Source organism: Eublepharis macularius, chromosome 4, assembly GCF_028583425.1.
Source record: "Eublepharis macularius isolate TG4126 chromosome 4, MPM_Emac_v1.0, whole genome shotgun sequence".
Taxonomy (NCBI): Eukaryota; Metazoa; Chordata; class Lepidosauria; order Squamata; family Eublepharidae; genus Eublepharis; species Eublepharis macularius.
The window spans coordinates 163,644,284-163,666,202 of record NC_072793.1 but is presented as its reverse complement, the minus strand read 5'-3'; the positions used below and the strand labels follow the sequence as shown (position 1 = coordinate 163,666,202).

Here is a 21,919-nt window from a genome sequence, read left to right as displayed (position 1 = left end):
CGCAACCTGCTTTTTCTTTAACGATCCAAAGTTGTGTGTAGTTCCCCGAAAGAACCCAGGCGTCCTAGTTCCTCCCCTCGCCGGGCTCATGCAGCGAAAAGAGCCAGCTCGGCCAGACAGGCTGAGGGGGGAGGGAGAGAAGATTGGCCGACGTGTGGATTAGCTTGTGCAAATCCTTTCACTGCGATGCATCACATGCTCTGTTTAAGTGGCTTGTTGCCTGCAAACTGCTTCGCAAGGCAATTAGTACCGGGAAGCGGGGATGCCCTTTAAAGGGAAGAGTGGCTGGGCTGAAGGGGTTTGGGGAAAGAAAAAGAGAAAAGTTTGTCCTGGATTTTTTAAAAAAAAGCATCGGATCGGTAAGCCTGCATAGAAAGATTTAGGATCCGGCTGGGATCCTGGGGTTGTTTGTCAGAGTGAGGGATCCAGGAGGGAAGTGGGGCTACAGGCAGGGGAATCTAGCAAGACTTCTGGGCTCCTCTGAGAAAGGGGGAGGGCTGGGAACCAGAGGGAAGGGCATGTGGCGGGCTGATCAATTTAGGCATGTCGTTCCCCGTCTCCCCCTCTTTTGGTGAGGTTCTTGCACCTTGACGCAGCTCATCAGGTGCAGCTCTTTAAACCTGGCATGGGAGAGCAGGCTGAAGAAAGCTTCGCCGGCTGGATTTCTACCTGATAAGGACGCAGACTCCAGGAACAAAAGGCGGCAACCTTTGGTCCCACAGGCTAGGGCAGAGGAGGAGCCAGAGCTCTTGGGCTTTCTGGGAGGGAGAAGCAGAGGCAGCGCTGCATTCCTGGCTGGGAGGCTCTCTTTGGAGGCGGGGCTGCTGGCTCAGGTATCTTGCCAGGTGTGTTATACCCTTTGCTCTGGGTGGTGTACAGAAGGGCAACAGGTAAGGGGAAAGAGTTTTGTTGCTGGTTATTTTTTAAAGGGAAGGGGTTCTTCCCAGAGTTGAGAGCAGCTGTCCTGAGGAAAAGGGTGCTAAATGTGCTGGGGCGAGGGGATTGTTGAAGGGTTTAGTAATAAATGAGCATGCAGGTTAGGAGAAAAATGGGACTGGGGTGGTGGTGGCAACAGAAGCAGGTAAGAAGTCTGGGTACAGGAAGAGAGGAAGGGAAGCGACTGACAGTTTGGGGTTCTTCTGATACCAGAGCTGAGGAGGTGTTGCAAACTAATGCCCACCACACTCCAGATTAGGATCGGAAAAATCCTCAGAGAGTCATTTGAAAAGGCTAAGCAAATTGATAGTGGTATAAATTTTCATGGGCTTAAAATCCACTTTTATACATTTCTCTGGCCAGGTGCATGCAAAAGCTTCTGCTACAGCCAATGTGTTGGTCTTCTATGGCACTACAGAAATTGGTTCCCCTCCTTCTAAATTAAAGGAGCTCAAGTAAGGCATTCCTTGTTCTCTGCAAATGAGCATTCAGTTCCTGTCCATGCTGGAGGCTTCTGTGGTGTTTTTTTTTGTCCCCTCCCTCCTCCCAGGTAATCAGTTACCACCTGCACTTTGTGTCCCGGAGTTGCCCTTTGAACTTCTTGATCTAGTTTTCCAGAAGGGAGTTGGGCCTTGTTGCCCATCCTGGCTGCCTTCTGCCCTCTGGGTGGGTTCATAGCTGCTAGCTCATCCGTCAAGTTTGGGAGCAGAGGCGGTTCCTTCCCGATGTCTTCCTTGATGCTTCTTCTGTAATGCTTTTCCTCCATGGGGAGCACTTCTCTGTGGGGAAAAATCATTAAAGTGATACGTGCAGTATCATACACAACAGTACTATATGTCACGGGTGTTAAAGTTCAACACCATTTGTGGCCTTAGTAAAGTCTGAAACATCTTCCCCTGCCCCTGTTTTTTAGCACCCAGTCTGGTGAGTTCTGGAAAACTCAAAAACTTGTAGGCTTTTGGGTATTATATAGTTTTTGTTTTGGACTTATGTGGCTACACCCTACTTCTGTAGTCTTAATTTTATATATATGTAATGGGGAACCATGATGGACTGTGTTTTCCAAACATTGTATTTCAAATATATTTGCAAAGAAAAACATACATGAACACAATACCGTGTGAGAGCCAGTGTGATATAGTGGTTAGCATGTAAGACTGGGGAGATGTGGGTTAAAATCCCTGCTCTACCATGAAGCTCAGTGGGTGATGTTGGGCCTGTTGTATTCACACAGCCTAACCTACCTCACAGGGTTGTAGTGAGGATAAAATAGAAGAGTGGTGAATGATGTATGCTGCCCTGAGTTCTTTGAAGGAAGGGCAGGATAAAACTTGGCTAAATAAATATGGGATTTTCATGCTTACTTGAATTGGCCCTCTAGCAAAAACATCTAGTTTAGTACCCTTTGATAGCAATTTGAATATTGTCATCTCTGTGTCCCCCCACCATAACAGGGCACTTCAGTAAAGAAAAGTAAACGATCACAACCAGAGAAGAAAGTCCGACCCCCACGTGCAGACACACACTTTGGAGAGGTATTTAATTCAATTTTAGTGATACTTCTTGGTTTCATGCAATTCAAGGTAAGCATACTTGGTCAGATTGCGCTGACCGGGCCCAGCCTTGCTTGGCTTCAGTGAGGTTGCAGGATTGTAACTCTGAAGTAATTAAAAACAAACACCTGGGTTGGAAAAGTGCTTTTAAAAAATTGTGGAGGTGCTCAGAATCTCTGCGTCCGTGCAGGTTAAACCTGTAGAACATGTACAGCCTTGGGTGGAGGCAAGCTGGAATTTCCCCCAAAGTCTGCTGGAGTCTCTTTCTGGTTTTGTTTGTACTGCTTGGGTGTGTGTTTTTTAAAAAATTATTTCTTGCCCTGCAGGCAGTTTGTGTATTTTGGTGCTTGGTTCCTCCTCTCTGTGTTAGAGTCAGAATTCAAGGCAGCATGCATAAGGCTTGTGGGGTGCAGTGGTTAGAGTCTTGGGGCTGGGTCCTGGAGGAGACTGAGGTTCGTATCCTCGTACTGTTACGGCAGCTTAGTAGGTGAACTTGAGCTAGTTATTTTCCCTTGGCCCAACTTGCTTCACAGAATTGTTGTGAGGACACAATGGAGGGGACCATGTATGCTTGCTTGAGGGGATGGGATGGGATTAAAAAGTACTAGATAGATAGAATTATGCTGAGAGGAATGTTAGTGTAAGGGAAGTTATATAACACAGTTATAATGACTGGCCAATAGGTGTTAACTTCTGTCTGGCAAAACACAACAGGCCTTCGTTACATTTTCTCCTGCCCTTCTTCCAAGGATCTTAGCATAATGATGGTTGTTGTGGGTTTTCCGGGCTGTATTGCCGTGGTCTTGGCATTGTAGTTCCTGACGTTTCGCCAGCAGCTGTGGCCGGCATCTTCAGAGGTGTAGCACCAAAAGACAGAGATCTCTCAGTGTCACAGTGTGGAAAAGATGTTGGCAGGTCATTTGTATCTACTCAGGAGGGGTGGGGAAACATCAGGAACTACAATGCCAAGACCACGGCAATACAGCCCGGAAAACCCACAACAACCATCGTTCTCCGGCCGTGAAAGCCTTCGACAATACATCGATCTTAGCATAGTGTACATATTTTTCCCTCCCGTATCTCATCCCCACAAAAATCATGTGATTGGTTGATCTGACAGGCTTGAGGTCACCCAGCAATTCTGTGACTGGATTTTAACCTCGATCTCCCATATTATATCTGATTCCGTTTCTAAAACATTTTCGTACATTGATTCAAAAATTCTTATAAGAAGTCTGTCAGGGGGACCAGTATAAGTATCATATTTTAGACAGGAAGAAGGAAGTGCTACTACTGAAAGAAAATTGAGGTTGTTGAAGCTTACCCAGTGAGGTAATGGTTGAGGTGATCTTTGAACCGGGATCTTCCTGAGTCTGACTTTCCGCCACTGTATTACAGTCACTCTCCAGAATGAAGTGTCGTCATAATTTCTAGGCTATAACCAGGAATAGTGTGTGCTTCTTGGACAAAAAGGTTTCTGTTAACTTCTTTTTGTTCTAAAACAAGTATTTCCAATGGTTTCTAGGGAGCTTCCCAGAAGACAAGACCTGCAGAAAATCAGCTAAATTTTCAATGGGATCAACACTGGTGATTTTTAACGCTCTGAAGAATTCACAGTAGGAAATACAGCAAAGGATCTACATTCCAATATACCTATTCCAGAACCCATATATAATTCCTTGCCTTGTAATCCGAGGACTCTACTAGAAAAAGGAGAAGCTGGATTCTAAAAAAATTAATTTAGGTTTTAATTCCCTTGATATGCCAGTTTATTTAAAGCTCTTTTCTTAACTCATATTCTGGATTATTGGCAAGTATCATAGCAGTGAGCAGGTATCTAAATAGTGATTCAGCAGTCATATAAATTCATATCCAATATGGCTAATTTAAATAAATATTGGATCTGTTTCTGAGATGGCTAATACTGTAGAACAGATATTCTGAGAGCCACAGAATTATCATAAAAGAACGTTTGGAAAACATAAATTCAGACGGGAGCCTATCTACTGTGGACATGCGAAGAGCTAGACAAGCTTTAAACTAATTATTTACATGTTGCCTGTGGATATTGCTCAAGTATAATCTTGCTGGGATTAGACAGCTATTCTTAGTAGTAGGTTTGGATCCTCCACTATCTAAAATCTGGTTTTAGAAATTTGTCCACACTAAAGACTGACCAGGGAGAATCAAGAAAATAATCTAGTTTCTGGTTTCAGTTAGGAGACAAGTCTTTAGAGGACAAATTCAAATAGAAATAGCATTTGGATTAATTGCTAGATACTGGAATTTAGACAGTTATGAGGATCCTGTAATGAGGATGCTAATCTTAGAATTCTAGACAATTTAAAAATACAAGTTTGGCCAAATCAGCAAATTGAATCCCAAAACCTGAACTATTCTTAGAGTGACTGGACTTTGTAATACCTAGGGCTGTAGAAATTCTAGAGTTTTTGCAATAACTTGTAACTGTTTAAGAGGTATTAGAAATTTGAGTGTAACCGAGAAGTCAGGATTTTCTTCTTTTCATATACCCCTTTGGATTCATGGATAGCCCCAACAATTTTTGCCGCCTTTGTGGGTCAGTGCTGCGTGGGAACCATCGGCGATGGCTGTTCAGTCGCAATGGACGCAACACACGCCCTGACCTGCTCGTAGTGCTCTCGTACGTGCTCAGCCGGGAGACTCCATGCCGTGGTGATGGACATGGGGAATTCCTGTGTGGGAAATGTGCACAGGCATTGGTCCGAGTCTACCGCTTCGATACCGTCATTGCCCGGGTGCAAGCCCTGTCAATTGACCGCCTTCAGCGTTTGCTCTCAGAAAAAGACCAGCTGGCCCGCTCCCTGCGCTTCATCCATGCACAGCGGTTCCCAGATGACAGCGACTCAGTGTCATATGCAGGGCAAGAGATATCAGCGAGTATAGCAGACTTGCCACATGTGCGTTACCAGCGGCTCCTTCAGGATGACATGGCCCTCTCAGAATATGAGTGCTGGGCAAGTGATGCTGACAGCAGCCAGCTGGGGACACCGTGTCGGAACCGTCGATGCCGTAGTTGCCACGGGCTCCGAGTGGAGGACTCGGATTATGAGTGGGTGTGCCAAACACCGAGAAAGCTGGGTTTGTTGTCTCCTGTCTTCCCCCTCTGTCGTGACAAGTCCCAGAGCATGCCCACAGTACACTACGCCACATCCCAGGTCTCCATCCGGTCTCAGAGTCTGGGGGATGCAGAGTCCTGTTCAATGCTGTCGTTGGATACCTTACCAGAGTCTGATTTGGCTTGGGAGGCTCTGAAGGCACTGAAGGACATTAGAAGAAAGCATCTCAGAGTGCCAGAGGGCAGCAAGATCCCAGTGCTTGTAGGGAACGGGCACGTGTCTGCACCTCGGAGGGAGAGTCCCTCAAGAGAGGAGCTGTATGAAGAGGTGGAGGACGAATTTGTGCCTGTGGAGCCAAAGGTAAGAGTCACAAATAAAGGCGGAGCTTGGTACTGGGGCAGTGTTCATTTCCTGTCTACATTTTCTGCATTAGACACAGGAGCAGGGCCAGTTTTTGTGCCGTGGGCTCAAATTTAACCCAGATCTTGAAACGGCAAAGAGCCCTGAACACCAGTGATATACCCTAAGCCTGTTTCTTCTCCCCTGCCCTGTCTCCTATATTGCTGCCATAGGCAGCATCTCCTCAAGCAACACCTCCTGGGCCGATGCCGGCACCATCCAGGTTCAAGTCTGGGGTTTTAATATGGACCTTGCTGCTGGTGGGGGTGCAGGCTCAGAAAGTGGACCTAGTCACCTCTTGTGCCATCAAAGGCTAGGCGCCAGCTGGGTCCCTGCTGTGTGTCAGCAACACCCTCCTTATCCAGGGGGTTTCATGGAGAGAGGGGTTTGATCCTGATTCTCCTGAGGCCCAGCTCAATGCACTAACTGCTGTCCTGTGAGAAGGAGCCTAAAACCCGTAACGGCCTGAGCCCTGGCAGTCTGTTCCTAGAGTAATCTGACAAGTTCCCCCGTCTTGTCTCCCAGTCCGGTATGTTCTCTAACCCATTTCCTTTCCAAAGCTCCAAGCTCGGCAGATACTATGCCACGACCTCCGAGACGCATTTGGTAACCTGAAGGCCCGTCTCGAGGCAGCTGAGGAGGAGCTAAGATGCTTCCAGGAGAACCGGGGAGAGAACTTGAGCCAGGTAGATTTGGGGTTTGTTTGTTTGGTGCCTTCTATTATTTTCTGGAATGTAAAGGAACTTGGAACACCTTTGTCTTGAATAGCTGCAGCAAAGTGGGAATTTTAGGAAATGCAGCTTTTTTCCTTATTCCTGTGGGACACGTCGCACCTGCCAAAATCCCCCCTGGTTTTGCTCTGCTTCTATTTCTTTGTAAGGTCGGCAGAATTGAGGGGACAAACCTCATGAAACTTTTTTACCATGTGAAACATGAGCCCTTTTCTGTCTGTCGTGGGGGGCAGGGCTCAAAAAGAGGCTGAAATATTCATACTTTGGGGCCCTTCTCCAGCAGCATAGTCCATTTCTTCATAGGCCCAACAGCTACTATGTAGGTGCCATTTTCCTTTTGTTAAAAGTTGTCTCCTCTTCACACCTGAGCCTTTTAACTGAATGAGACCCTTGGTCCGTCGAAGTCAGTCTTGTCCACTCAGACTGGCAGCAACTGTCCAGGTCTTAGGCGGAAGGTCTTTCACATCACCTGTCACCTGATCCTTTGAACTGGAGATGCCGGGGGTCACCCCACCCCCACCCCCCAGAAATAGACTGTTTTCACCTAACCAGTTATATTTGGCTACGTGATGGCATTTGTTCTCAGTTCTGCTTCCTTTAACGACACTGTTGCATATTCAGATCTCCTTGGCTATGTGATAGCCATCACTCTTTCCAGGAAGAGAAGACAGATTTGGAAGGAAAATGGTGGTTGTATAGCTCGAAGTCCGGACCATGAACCGCAGCAAAAAGGGGGGAGGGCATTTCGGCAAGGTTCAGGAAATATTTCATCCCCTTAATATGTTTTCACGTTACAAATCTTTAGCTCAGCCCAACCACTATCCTGTTATTTATTTAGAAAATACCTCTGCCCCCTCTCCAGAGAACCTTGAAGCAGCTTAAAAAGCATTCTATGGTTTTCATCAACAGTTATCACATATTTGTTTTTCTGTTCTTTCAAGGAGCTTAGGGTCACATACATTTAAGCTAACCCAAGACAGAGGCATCCCCTCCTCTCTCTCATCTTTGCAACAATACTGTGAGGCTGGTAAATGCTGAGAGGAAGCATCTGCCCCAGGTGACCTTCATAACTGTATGGGATTAAAACCCAGATCTTAATCCGACACCCGAGCCTTTCGGCTGCGACACAAGCCCTCTTACTCGTCTGTGCCCTTCTACCCTGCAAGTCTTACACTAGATCTCCTGTTGACTTCAAAGAGGAGTGGGAGCTTTCTGAATATTTCATCGCCTTTCTCTCCCGTGTCTGTGATGTAGGAGGCTGGAACTCCACCTAAGAAGGCCGTGAGTAGCCAAGAGCAGCTGATCCAACAGCTGACAAGGAGTCTACACAGCAAGGAGGAGGTGTTACAGGTGAAAGAGGGGAGAAGAGCCAGATTAGCATTACAGGATATTTATTCTCTGTAGAGAACCTCAAAATCTAGGCTCTGTGCAGCGAATGAGTCGAAAGATAAAAAGCTGCAGGCTTGCAGTCTGCCAGGAGGAGTCCACCAGTTGTCCACAGTCCTGGTTAGGTGGTTGCTCAGCAAGAGACACTTGGGTACTGTTTTTGTTGCTCTCAGACCCTGTAGGGGGCTCTGACCATTAGGGACAAAGGTAAGAGCTCTGTTTCATTGGTTCACGTAACAAGAGCTGAACAAACCCATTCAGAAAATACTGTACGGGTCCACCTTTCCTGGACCGTACCTCTTCAGACTGCAGGTGGGAGATTTAATGAAGGGGAACCAACATGGAAACATAAATATCCCCACCTATGGAATGCTAGCCTATCAAGGAGGAGTCTTTTCAGCAGTCAGCTAGTTTTATGTATACATAGAGTTTTTTAAAAATCTGGTTGAGAGAAAAGGAACACAGAAGGCCAGAGAGAACCAGTGAGAAATGAAACAGGAGAATAAGGAAGTTGGGGTTGTTGATGTATCTGCCCCCGATATATTTGCCCCCTCCCCTTAGCAGGGTTCTCTGGCCTTTTAACAGGTGCACTGAACAAATAATCAGCTGCAGGGCACTCGACTCCACCCCCACTCTGGACATGCAGTGTTGGGTTTTGGCCTGTCACAAAGCGGTTACTTGGGGACACAGTGGCTCACTGCCCCCCCCCCACTCGTGGCAATCTTAGAAGGGAAGAGATGCTAGGAAGCCTTTTGGGGAATGCAAGGAAGAGTTCCGGCCCCTCTGACGTGAAGCCTCTTGTCTTCCCCAGGACTGTCTGGTGGTCCTGCAGTCTCTGGGCTCCCTTGGAGTGCAGCCCCTCATGTCGGAGGCCTCGGTAAAGCAGATGGCCCAGCGCCTGAAGGAGAGAGACCAGGCTTTAGAGGTAACTCGCATGGCCACAAGGAAGCCACCAGACGGATGGTTGGACTTGGGAGAAAGGCAGCTCCCATTTCTTTTTTGTCTTCTCCCCCTCCACAGAAAACCCTTTCCAGTCACTTCTCAGCACTTGAATCTCAGCAGCTGGAACTGAGGCACCTTCAGGAGGCGATGAAGGACAAAGATACTGACCTTGCCAGACTCAACGCAGCCCTCCGCACAGGGGAGGAGACTCTGCACGTATGCTGGAATCGGGGTGGGAAGGGGCCTGTGTGAAGGACAGTGTGATTGATGGAAGGCTGACTCTGCTGGGCAAGGTGGGAAATGTAATTCAGGATATGATGACCAAGAACAGAATCTGGACAGCTTGGCTCCCCTCCCTCCCACAACGTAAGCTTCATGGCTTCATAGGCATGTTGTTCAGATAAGTCTCCCTGGTCAACACAGAACAGTCTTGCCTCGTTGTTTAAGAAAAATACAGAGAGAAGCGCTGTCCTGTATGGCTTTATGGCATCATAGGAAATGTAGTCCCCCTCTTCAGCTCTAGGCCTTGCTTGTGTTCTGATTACATCTCCTATCATGGCAGGATTTGTGTCCTGTGACACCTTAGAGCCAAAACACACGAGAAGAAATACCTAGATTCAGCACGTGTTCTCTTACCTCAAGGTTTGCCGGGATATGTAGGCGTCCTGGAAGCTTAAAGTTTAGCATTTACAGAGCAGCAGGAAGGGAAATACAGGCGCCTGCATTTCCCTTCCTGCTGCTCTGTAAATGCTAAACTTTAAGCTTCCAGGACGCTTACAGATCCCGGCAAACCTTGAGGTAAGAGAACACGTGCTGAATCTAGGTATTTCTTCTCGTGTGTTTTGGCTCTTAGAGACCAACAAGATTTTTAGAGTGTAAGCTTTTGAGAGTCAGAGCTCCCTTCTTCAGACACCAGACTCTCAAAAGCTCTCTGAAAATCTTGTTGGTCTCTAAAGTGCCGTTGGACTCAAATCCTGCTGTTCTACTACAGACCAACTCAGCTACCCACCCAAAACTATCTCCCATTATGCACACGCTCGCTTTTTTTTCTTTCTTAACTCTTCTGCTGTTTCTGGCCAATGACTGTGATTTTCCAGGGGTGGAATCGCACATATGAGCTCCATGGTCCTTCAGCCGCTATAATTCCTGTTTTAAAATGTGTTTGGTCAAAAGGAAGTCCATGGTCCTACTCCTGTGTTTGGAGATGAGTCCTGGGTTGTCTGGGAACACCTGGGCGACAGCTGTCACCATCGTATCCTATTGTTTCAACTATCCATATTGACCAGGGATGGTCCTGATTTTCCAGCCCCTGGTAAATCACTGACTCTCACTTCTGTTCTTGCCTTTTGGGATGCTTGGTTAAAATTCGCTAGTGGGTTGCTAGAAGGAACATTATTGGAAGTTCAGCTTCCTCCTGGTGTTAGGGTTTTGAACTGTGGCTTGGGAAATTCCTTGAGATTTGGGGGCAGTGCCAAAGAAGGCAAGATTTGGGGAGGGGAGGGAACTCAGCAAGGATGTAACACCTGCCCTCTGGAACTACCATTTCCTCAAGAACAGTTGATCTCTGTAGTCTGGAGATCAGTTGTAGTTCCAAGACAAATCCAGCCCCCCCCCCGAAGTTGGTAACCTTAAGTGAGATGGCTGCATTTTATCTCTAATGAGCATCCATATCAGTGCGCGTACATGAACACTAAGGTGTTATGTAGTGCTCAGCCTGCTGTTGCTCATAGTGCAGCCATTTTGAACTAGTTGTGGTACATTTTTCAGGCAAATTACTTTCTTGGTTTTTAAAAAAGTGTGGGTTCATCCATTTCAGAATAAATCAATAGAATAATAGAAGGAGCAATATGTAATGGTTGGCGGTGTGTGTGTGGTAATCCCATTCCTGAGAAATGGAATGTTTCTAAGCATGTCCTTATTTTCAGCTGTGAAATGGTGAGAAGTAACTTGTAGCAATAATTCCTCTTTCCCTCAGGTTTTACGTGAGGTGCTGCACCAGAAAGATCAGGAGATCTGGCGCCTGGAACGCCTCTGTGCCTCGACCCGTGAATCCTGGCAGCAGCGTGACCAAACGTTACTCCTGGCCTTGAAGGAGAAGGAAGCCTTAATCGAAGCACTGCAGGGGGCATTGGCCAGCAGCAATAAGGATGTGGAGGTAAGCTGTTCCTGCTCTGGCTCCAGTGAGAAGGGCTGAAAAACGCATTTGGAAATATTATATAGTACAGTCCTTTTCGGACTACGCTGCTTTTAACTACCCTGGGCAAATTTCATAGATATGACCTCCATGTAACTTAATATTGTCTGCCCTGGTTGGCAGTGGCTCTCCAGGGTCTCAGCCAGGGAAAGGTCTTTCCTCAGACCTGCCAGCTTAGAAATGGAGAAGCCACAGATGTATGAGCAAAGACTGAAATAGTTGTAAAAACCATAGGGATTGGCAAAATTCTTGTGCTCTGGTAGCATCCCTTCCAGTTTTTGGCGGGAAGTGATGCAAACATGTCAACAACACCCCATCCCCCCCATTTTCTCCTCAGGCTTATTTGAGCACCAGTGCAGAATGGCCGATCTTTGACAGAGGCCTGCCCACTGAAAGCCCATCATACTTCAGCATTCATACAGTGCTGTGAGAGTTCAGACGTGAAAAATTAGTTTATTTTAATTTCTGCAGGCAAGCTCACAAACCCAGTTAACATTCCATGTGATGAAGGCAGGGCTTTTTTTCAGGGGGAACGCGGGGGAACGGATTTCTGGAACCTCTTGAAAATGGTCACATGGCTGGTGGCCCCGCCCCCTGATCTCCAGACAGAGGGGAGTTTGGATTGCCCTCCGAGATCAGGGTGCGGGGCCACCAGCCATGTGACCATTTTCTCCGAGGGCAACCCACTGAGTTCCACCACCTCTTTTCCCAGAAAAAAGCCCTGGATGAAGGTAACTGGCACTCTTAATTATTATAATAATTTTATTCCTTGACTTCATTTATAGCCCACCTTTTGCCCCTGTGGGGTCACAAAGTGTCCCAAATTGTTCTCCTCTCCTCCGTTTCATCCTCACAACAACCCTTTGAGGTTGGTTAGGCGGAGTGTGTGTGACTGTGCCAAGGTTCCAGGGCAGAGTGGGGATTTGAATATGGGTCTTCCAGACCCTAGTCTGACACTCTAACCACTACACCACACTAGCATGATAGAAATGGGCTGAATCCACATGCCCGCAGAGCGTCCCGGCGTTGCGCTAAATGTTCGCCAAACACCCGGAAGTGTAGCGTCTTTTTAGCGCGATTTCAGCCACGGTATCCCTGAGTCTCACGGGTATCTAATGATATAGAGGCACACGGGTTTTTAGCCTTAACCCATCTTTTGGCATTTGTTCCACACTGTCCTGGGAGCTTGGCATGGATCGCTTCAGAAATTCTTGCATTTGACTTTGTAGGGTAGGGCCGGTATCATTATCCCCATATTGGATGCTGGTTTTTGTTCCTGTGTCCCCTCTAGGGACTGTCAGTGTGTGCTGGGAGTTCCAAGGTGAGTTGGGAGTGATTCTGATTGGGACCAGAGGGAGAGAGGCTTAAGCCTTCCTGACCTGAAACAGTCCCAGGGAGCCCCCCTGAGGGCACTACATGTGTACTGGTGGGTTACAGTGAGGCCTCGTGGCCCAGGCATTCCCCAGTGCCCATCTGCTTGACCTGGGCAAGGCAGACCTTCATATGGACCTGGGGATAACGTACTGCGTGTTGGAATGCAGGTGCAGGAAAGGCATTTTTCAAGGAGATTGTCCTCTGCAAACAGTCTCCAGTTGTTGTTTATTTTATTTTTTACTGCCCCCCCCCCCAAGCTGGGTTCCAGACTGGAAAAATTCTGACTATGGGGAAAAACAAAGATGAAAAGGCAAAATCAAAATAGTGCAATAAACTTTTTAAATTAAAAAAAATTCCTTGTTCTACTCAAAATAATACTCTTCTAAACCCCGGATGTGTTTTAGCAATCTACCTCAGGGGAATTTTAAAATTCTTCTAGAAAGTTGTCTTTTCCCAGTTGTATCTTTTGGGGCTTTGTCTTGGTCCTCATGTTTGATGTGGCTCCCCCACCCCATTCTTTTGTGTGAGAAAAAAACAGACGCGAGTGTGGAGAAGACTAAATCATCAATTTTGCCCCTCAGATCTTCTTCATTGTTCTGTTTATACTTCTCTATTTAGCCAGCGGACACATATTTGGGAAACTCGTGGCTAAAGCGATATTTGGGCTGCAGACCTGATGCTCTTGGCCACTGTGTTATGCCAACTCTTCTTATTTATAAATATTTATTGTGTATTTAAAGACTAGGTTGCCACCTATCTGTTAGTGATCATAAGTGTATCTTGTCCTTTGGGAGGCAGACATGAAGATGACGCATTTTATCTTAGTAGCAACTTGTAAGACAGACAACCCGAAAGGAGAATGACAAGCTCCAGGTAAGCTAGTAAACAAAACAGCAAGGATTTGAACCCGCATCATCTTGGTCAAAGTCTAACATTCTGACCTAAATGCACAATGCATTACTCTCATGTCTGTCTCATTAGTACATATGTAGCACATAACGGGAAATAGCAGCTTCCTGGTGCCACTTTCAGTCAGGGAACACTGGATGGGGGGAGAAGACTTAGACCAGTCTCCCGATGCACTAGGGTTCTGACCCAAATCAGGCCCCCATGCACCTGGGGGAAAAGTTCTATCTGGGAACTCCTAGTATATGTATGTTTGATAGCCCCTGCGATGGACTTAGGTAGAATGTCTTGCGTATTTAAGGGTATATGGTATCAATCACCACCACCAGGTTTTTTCTCTTCAGGTCTGCTGCATCTTGTGTGCACAAAAATCGTGCTCAGAGTACTTGTTAGAAAAGATCTGGCTTTGCCATATTTTTATTCCACCTTTCCTTCAGGGACTTCAGGGCAGAGTACATGCTTCTTTCCCCTTCCCCGTCTTATTGTCACAGCCATGCTGGAAGAAAATAATTGGCTCATCATTGCCTAGTGAGATTCTCTGCAGAGTGCCGTTTCGAACCCAGTTCTCCCCAGGCTAAATTTGATGTTCTGACCACTACACAACTTAATCAGAAGAACAGTGATCACTAAAGACACAGCCAGACACATGAACACGTTCATGCCACATCAGTTACACGCCTGTCTGTTCCTCCTTCTTCTGTCAAGGCCCTTGCAAATTCCTTCAGCAGCTCAGACTTTGCTCCAGGACTGTTCCAGCGACTCCAGGAGAAGGAAGACTTGTTAGCCCAGGCGTTGGCTGAGCAGGAACGGATCAGAGCCCAGTGGCAGAGTCACCTGCGGGTGATGGAAGAGGCAGCTGCCACCAGGGAAAAGGAGCTACAGGTAATGAAGGAGTGATTGGCTTGAGAGTGCACCAGGCCTGTAATCTAGAGGGGGGCCTGCAGGCGCCTGGTCCCTCCCGGCATGATTCCAGGCCCCCTTGTCTGAATTTTCAATGAACGAACAGGATGAAGCAGCAAGCCCCTAGTCCTTATACCTTCTGAGTAAAAATACCAGTGCAGGTGGTATTCTACCCAACTGCTTAATGAGAAGTTGGTCTGCTCTCACCTTCCAGAGAGGTGGGGAGGAACCTACCCTGGTCTGACCTGCTCCTGTGTCTTTCACAGTAGCTAGATCTGCAGAAGTTGGCAGGTAGAGCGTTTCATGCAGACAAGCTGATGCCTGCAACTCAGCTCAAGGAGCAGGAAGAGGGAATGAGAGAAGCTGCATGTCCTATGAACACACCAGTCTGCCTTGCACTGAGTGTGACCAGTGGACCATCTAGCCAGGCAACAGCTCTCCAGAATCTCAGCCGTCTCTGCCACCACCTGAGATCTTTTAACTGGAGACAACTTGGATTTTCTGTATATAAAGTAGGGGCCTCTTACCTCTGTGGCGATAGTGGATCTGCCTGAACAGTCTAGTTCAGACTTTATTTTATTTGGATAATTTTTACACTGCTCTTCTCCCCAATGGGGACCCAAAGGACTTACAACATCCTTCTCCCAGCCTCCGTTTTATCTTCACTTTAATAGAATCATAGAATCATAGAGTTGGAAGGGGCCATACAGACCATCTAGTCCAACCCCCTGCCCAGTGCAGGATCAGCCTAAAGCATCTCTGACAAGTATTCATCCAGCCTCTTCTTGAAAACTGCCAGTGAGGGGGAGCTCACCACCTCCCTAGGCAGCTGATTCCACTTTTGAACTACTCTGACCGTGAAAAAGTTTTTCCTAATACCCAGCCAGTACCTTTGTGCATAATGCAGCAAGGGCCCAATTCTGGTGGGTCCAGCAGTGCAGCCTGTTGTGCTGTATTTTAGAAACACGGAATCCTGGAATACACGCAGCCTGTCCCGTCAGGAAGGGATTTGGAAAAGCATATTGTTGTGCTTTGCATTTTGCAGTGCTTGTGATAGGCTTGTGATAGGCCTTTGTTGCTATTTGGCCCAGATGGTGTGATGTCACTGATTGTTCATGAACATTCCATCTTTTCAGGTTCTGGAGCTGTCAGAAGTACAATGTTTTGCACTCATTCTTTGTGAATAGACACAGTTGCCTGTTTGGTACTCAAATCTCACCTAGGTCCCAGAGGGCAGGAGAAACTATGAGGCAGACCGAGGGCCAGCGTGCTAAACTGTCCAGTCAAAATAGCTGGGGCAAAGAGGTTTCTGATCACTTCACTATCAAGAACCACATTATTAGGGTCACAAATAAAAGCCCTTTAGGGAAAACAAAACTTACATGCTACCATCCAGTTAAAAAAAAGTTTGTCCTTTTTATTGATCTTGTGGTGGCTGGTGTTTAAACAGAAGGAAAGGCTAGAGTGTGGGGGTAATAGTCCACAGTCCAGGGAAGCTTTCAGTCTAGGGAAGCTTTACCTCAGAGGTCTCCCACTTCTCTTTCACTCATCACATCAAGGCTGTGCAGCGATTAAAATCAGTGGCAGCCCAAGCCGTGAAGTTACAGTATATAACACAAGTGGTGACAACCAGGAGCTAATTGTCACAGGATCAATCAACAAAATTACCTTATACTGAATCAGATTATCGGTCCATCAAGGTCAGTATTGTCTACTCACACTGGTAGTGCCCTCCAGGGTCTCAGGCAGAGCTCTTTCACATCACCTACTCTCTGGTCCTTTCCACTGGAGAAGCCGGGGATTGAACCTGAGACCTTCTGCATGCAAATCAGATGCTCTTTTACTGAACTGTGGCCCCTCCCCTAAGCCAAGCATGTTTCTATGATGCAGGCAGCTGTTTCTAAGTGGGTGCTCTCTGTATATCCAAAGGTGATGCGTCCCAGGCTCTTCTAAAATACCTCCTACTCCACTGAGGTAAAGAAAAGCCAGGACTGGCTAATTACTTTAGCAATGGCCGTTTCCACACTACTCACCTTCAGCTGGAACGCTGAGGAATGTTGCGAAAGAATGCGAAAGATAGCATCTTCTCACGCAAGTTTTGCGTGACATCGTGCAAAACTTCTGCGAGAAGACACTATTCTTCCGTGCGTTTTTTGCGACGTTCCGCAGCGTTCCGGATGAAGGTGAGTAGTGTGGAAACGGCCTAGTCACTTTGGGGAAGAAGCAACTGGAAGCCAAGAAACACATTGGTGGGCCCATCTCTTTCCTTAAGTATTTGAACAACAGCTCTGTGAGGCAAGCCAGCATTACTATCCCTGGTGCCGAACAAAGGTGGAGCAGAATTAAGACAAAAGAGCTGACAGCCCAGTGAAGATTCAAACTTGCTGAGCCTGTGTTCCACATCACCATGAATGCCAACGTTCTCAACTTCCTCCGTCTTATAGGAACAGTTGTGTCAACGTTCTCTGGATGCCCAAGAACGGGCACGGGAGACTGAAAAACTACGCAGACGCCTGGCAGAGTTAGAGGCAGAACTTGCCAAGGGGGCTGCAGCCCTAGAAGAGTGTCAGTCAGAAGTGGCTCGACTTCACAGGATGGGGGATGAGAAGGATCGTGTCCTGGAGGTGAGCAAGGAAGTAAGGTCTGGTTTGAAGAGGGCTAGTGGGAGACTAGCAAGGGGCTTGTGTGAGGGCTGGAAAAGAGGCTACTCACTGGGAAACTGTTGCCGGATTTTCATCTGGGCATTCTTACATAAATCTCAATCTTCTGAGTGTGCTCAGCATTTTCATATACTCTGTACTTCTGAAGCTGAGAAAACTATGTTGTTGTTTTTAAAAAATCCCACTTTTAAGTAGGAATCTTGAGACCTTTGGCATGCAAAGCATGCAGTTAGCTTCAAGTAGGGAAGGGTCTTTCCCATTATTTGCTATCTGAGAATCAAGTGAAGCTGCAGTAAATATAACTTGGTAGCTGACTTTCTTAAGGTGCTGTGGAGATTGGGGTGTGTGTGTGTGTCAGCAGTCCCCCCCCCCCCACCCAAAGCTGCCATTTTCTCCATGAGAACTGATCTTTGTGGTCTAAAGATCAGTTGGAATTCTAGGAGAACTCCTGGCCCCACCTGGAAGATGGCAACCTTAGAGTCAGAGCAGACAAGACAGGTTAAGCGGGCCGGCGGCCTGAGTCAAAATGTAACCTTTGGCAAAACTTCCTCTATTTCTTTAGTCCAGAGGCCAGACCAGATATTGATGTCAGGTACAATGACAAAACTTTACGATGTTTTTCTGAAAGGTAGGGGTGTGGGTGTGTGTGTGTGTGTGTGTGTGTGGGTGTGTGGGTGTGTGTGTGTGTGTGTGTGTGTGTGTGTGTGTGTGTGTGTGTGTCAGGGCTTTTTTTCTGGGAAAAGAGGTGGTGGAACTCTCAAGAGGGAAATGAGGGCGAAACACACTGGATTCTCTGAAATAATATTATTTTCATGTGCTATGGACTTACATCAACTGTGAGACAGAACCCCCTACCTTCTCTCTCTGTGTCTGTGTAGGGTGTTAAATGACATAAGAACTACCCAGTAGGATCATACTTATCACAATAGTCATGAACTCTTGCCCTGGGTGCAAAATTTCTCCAGCCCTGCCTCTATACCCTCCACAGGGCAGCTGAGGCGAGTCCCTTATATCTATTGGGGAGACCCGTTCCTCACAACGATCCAGCCTCCTCTCCGAGCAGCCATTCACGCTGAATCTCCGCACAGCACCAAACAGCTCCACAGAACTTTGCGCCTGGAGCAAGAGGTGCCGGAACTCGGTTCCGCCGCGTGCTGGCTGAAAAAAAGCCCTGGATGTGATAACCCATTCTGATTGGTAGCTCAAGCTTTTTATGTCATCAAGACGGCTGAAGCCAATTTTTCCTACCTTTTCTAATTTGAACTAGAACTCATGAACTAAGTGACCAATTTCAAATTTTAAAGCAGTGTTGTAAAGCTAATAAATTCCCCTATGAATAACTAATATTCATTACTATATTTGTGATATAAGCCAAAAGTAAAAGAAAATGCCACCACTCCCCATTTTATAAGGTTTATGGCATACGGTGCTTACCATAATCCAGATTATCTCCTAAAGTATATTAGACAATTGTAGCTTACTCTTTTGCCTTTCCAATGAGCTGTAGCATGAAGAAATTTATTTTGATATGCCACAGTTATGTACATGAAAATGGATCCATGTATTATGTGATATTTATCCTATGTTAGGTAATATGTAATTATGTGTTACTGCTGAGAAACATCTTTTAATTTTGTCAGTGCAGCAAACATTCAACATGCATATGTTTTTATTTTCAGATCTTACATTATAATTGCACAGCTGTTAACATCTAGCATTTGTTCATAGTACTTTTAATCAGGGCTTTTTTTCTGGGAAAAGGGGTGGTGGAACTGTGGGTTGCCCTCGGAGAAAATGGTCACATGGCCAGTGGCCCCACCCACTGATCTCCAGACAGAGGGGAGTTTAGATTGCCCTCCGTGCCATGTGGCGCGGAGGGCAATCTAAACTCCCCTCTGTCTGGAGATCAGGGGGCGGGGCCACCGGCCATGTGACCATTTTCAACAGGTTCCGGAACTCCGTTCCACCGCATTCCCGCTGAAAAAAAGCCCTGCTTTTAATATTCATCACTGAAATCATCTTCTGAGCCCTCAAGTTCAACGGCATTTTCCCCCCTGGATGCTTTGTGTCTATAATTTACACATAACAGTGCAAGTATGTCGAAAGGACAGGCATGAACAGTTTGGCAGTTGACAGGAATACACACATCTCCAAAACTGCAATTGGAGCGTGTGGTTCTTGACCGTAACAAGATTGCCATCTCTGTCAATCATCCGTTCATAATCTTTTGGGCTAGGTCCATTTGGCTGGCCGTTCAAACTCTGTCTCTGGATTCCTGTCTGGAAGTTGGCCCTACGTATGTGCATGAATAGGCAATCTTTTCATGGGGGAAGCTGGCTGGACTCCACCCCTCCATGCTTGGCATAAAAAAGTTCATAGCATAATTCATTTACAAAATTAGTGCAGGTATTTGAAATGTACATCAGACAAGCGAATTGCTGTACCTTCTCAAACACTCTTATAGAAATATCCCATGTTTTCCATAGTTGACTGGATGTGTACAAGCAGTTCTTGATTTTTCTCAGTAGTTTCAAGGGAGTTAACTTACCTGGACCTGCAGAGGCAGCCAGTAAAGGCATGTTGTCCAATCAAGACAGCAGACACATTTTGTCCAAGGGAACTTCTGGGTTTGCTTGTCAGTAAATCTTGTGGGACTCTTTGTCCCCCATTTAACAAACACGGGGCATGGTATTTCACTTGTGAATCCAAGGCATGGTCTGAATACCCCTGTGTCTTCTGAAATAACAATAGATTTTGCCCCATCCTTTGCATGCAACAGCATCCTAGTGTCAGCTTCTTCTGGTGCAGACCTCAGCTCACATACTTCTCCCCAAAGGTCTCTGGTGATCTTGAAACAGGCCTCATCCCAGAGGATGGGCTAAGACATTTCTTATATGCAACTATCTGCTTTGGACAACAAGGACCATACCGCCAAAGAGGTTTTGGTCAGTCTTGAGTTCAACGTCCTTAGTTTCACCATAGATGCATTTTGTCTTTTTATTGATGCTAGAAAATGTTCTCAGGTTTGGCTCGGATGGCCTGTTGTGAAAATTGGTAATTGTAGAGCTTACTTCCAAATGCATCCTTTTTGAATTCCAAATATCCTGCTTCTCCAATTTCATTAGCTGTGAAAAGATCCCTGGTAATATTGGGGGCACTACACTAGTGGACACGCTAGCCAACTCTTCCAGATGAGAGCTCATTGGGTTTAGCCAGTTGTTAATCATCAGGTTAACTAAAGCTTGAATGTTTGCCTCATCATTTTTAAAATTCTAGTAAGATGGAAATCTGGATGTGTCATCTTACTGCTCCGTTGACCAGCTTTACCTCTCAGCTTCTTCAGAAACATACTCCTGTATCCTGATGTCCAATAGTACTTATTGACAGCTCCCGAATTGGGGCTAAATCCTTTCATTCTTCCTGGTGCTTGAGTATCTTGGTTCACTATTTCTTCTATTGTTTGGATTACAGGAATTCACCCAAATGGTTTGCTAGATTGTAACTGCGCTTAAAAACATCAAAACGTAATACACAGACATACACACCTTTCAGAAAAACATTAAAAAGTTTTGCCGCATTACCTGATGTCAATTTTGGGTTCTCGGGCCATGGACTTACTTGTAGGGTTGACTGTGACTAGCACCTTGCTTCCATCTAGTGGCTGCAATGTGAATTGCATCTTTGGAAGGCTGGCTGGAACAAGGTTATTTAAACCAACACAAGACACTGCGCAGGTGCTCCAGTTCACCACACTTTGTCATCAGACTGAATGTTAAAAAATAAAAAAGGGGAGGTTCAGGTGTTTCAGGCTGTGACCCTGTTCACAATTCTGCTCAGCAATTTTGTAGCTTAAAGATGGGGTCAGCGATGCAATTCACAGTTGGCTTTCTGACATGATCCATTTAATCTCTGGCAGGAAGTTCTGCGGGAGGCAGAAAAGAAGGACCAGATGCTACAGAAACTGCAGGGGTGCTTGTTGGATGGCAGACACGCGCTAGGGATGAAACGGATGCCGGATGGGGGAGGTGAGTGGCAGCGAGAGATTGAAATTGTTCCAGCGGAGAAGAGGAATGATTAGCAGAGCTTTAATGACTGAAAGATGGTTGGATGGGGAATAAGGAAATGCAGCTAATCAAATGTCACGAATAGGGAATGAATCGAAAAGTGTGAGAGTGGTGGAACAAACTTTTGGCTACAAGCACTATAGTCTGCCCTATACTAAGTCAGACCACTAGGTTGTTTTCTTAGGATGTTTGTTGAGGACTTTTTGTGAAAATGTTTTGGAAATTTGCAGATGTTCTCACAATATTTCTTCTTCCCCATTTCAGGCAATTCTCTTCCCCCTGCCATCTGACCTCAAGACCTCCCGAAACCTATAGATGCTGGAAAGAAGGAAGGGATGGCTATAACCGAGGGAGTTGTCTTTTGTTTCAGAGACTGGGGATACCGCAGTGGGGGAGAGAGCGTCAGACTGGTTCCACTGGTGGGCAGCAGCACTTCACTGAAGCACGAATGTGGATTGTGGGTTCATGGCAAGGGGTGGAGGGGTGGGGCACCCCTCACCTATCGCAGAGGCTGTAGGCAAACAAGTTGTAACCTCAAAACTCAAACCCTGTTCCTTCAGAATGCATTGCCTGAAATTAAAAAAAAAGTGCTCTAACAAATGCATTGCCAAAAGTTAGGAAAAAATGTAATTAGGTACGGAGTACAAGCCGCTGTAGCTGCATTGTTGAGTGCCTCCTTCAAAGGGGGGGAGAGCTTGTGGAAATGATGTTCCCTGCAGAGACGGTCTGTGGCCACCCGATCCCTGACACATCCAGATTTTTGTGGTGGTGTTGGT

The 21,919-nt window shown here is 46.4% G+C and overlaps 1 protein-coding gene across 4 annotated transcripts; it reads left to right on the top strand.

Moving 5' to 3' along the window:
• The first annotated feature begins 593 nt into the window (after window positions 1–593).
• On the top strand, window positions 594–21,853 carry LOC129328365 (GRIP and coiled-coil domain-containing protein 2-like). 4 transcript variants are annotated; one of them, XM_054977378.1, is made up of 13 exons: window positions 595–890; window positions 1,300–1,391; window positions 2,391–2,471; window positions 4,015–5,947; window positions 6,547–6,672; window positions 7,972–8,067; window positions 8,915–9,028; window positions 9,124–9,261; window positions 11,021–11,200; window positions 14,225–14,401; window positions 16,864–17,043; window positions 20,996–21,104; window positions 21,408–21,850. In XM_054977378.1, the coding sequence occupies exons 4-13, from the start codon at window positions 5,033–5,035 to the stop codon at window positions 21,431–21,433; spliced, it is 2,061 nt and encodes a 686-aa protein (XP_054833353.1). In that variant the 5' UTR covers window positions 595–890; window positions 1,300–1,391; window positions 2,391–2,471; window positions 4,015–5,032; the 3' UTR covers window positions 21,434–21,850. The 4 variants fall into 4 exon arrangements, with proteins under 4 accessions (XP_054833355.1, XP_054833353.1, XP_054833352.1 ...); XM_054977377.1 differs by having other exon boundaries at window positions 1,300–1,486; XM_054977380.1 differs by lacking the exon at window positions 6,547–6,672 and having other exon boundaries at window positions 594–890; window positions 1,300–1,486; window positions 21,408–21,853.
• The last annotated feature ends 66 nt before the right edge of the window (window positions 21,854–21,919 follow it).

Excerpts from the sequence above, each read along its gene's own strand:
- LOC129328365 (XM_054977378.1), top strand. The coding sequence starts at position 5,033 with ATGGATAGCCCCAACAATTTTTGCCGCCTTTGTGGGTCAGTGCTGCGT. Across the intron at positions 11,201-14,224 it reads GCAGCAATAAGGATGTGGAG|GCCCTTGCAAATTCCTTCAG; the intron begins GTAAGCTGTTCC and ends TCTTCTGTCAAG. Across the intron at positions 21,105-21,407 it reads ACGGATGCCGGATGGGGGAG|GCAATTCTCTTCCCCCTGCC; the intron begins GTGAGTGGCAGC and ends TCCCCATTTCAG.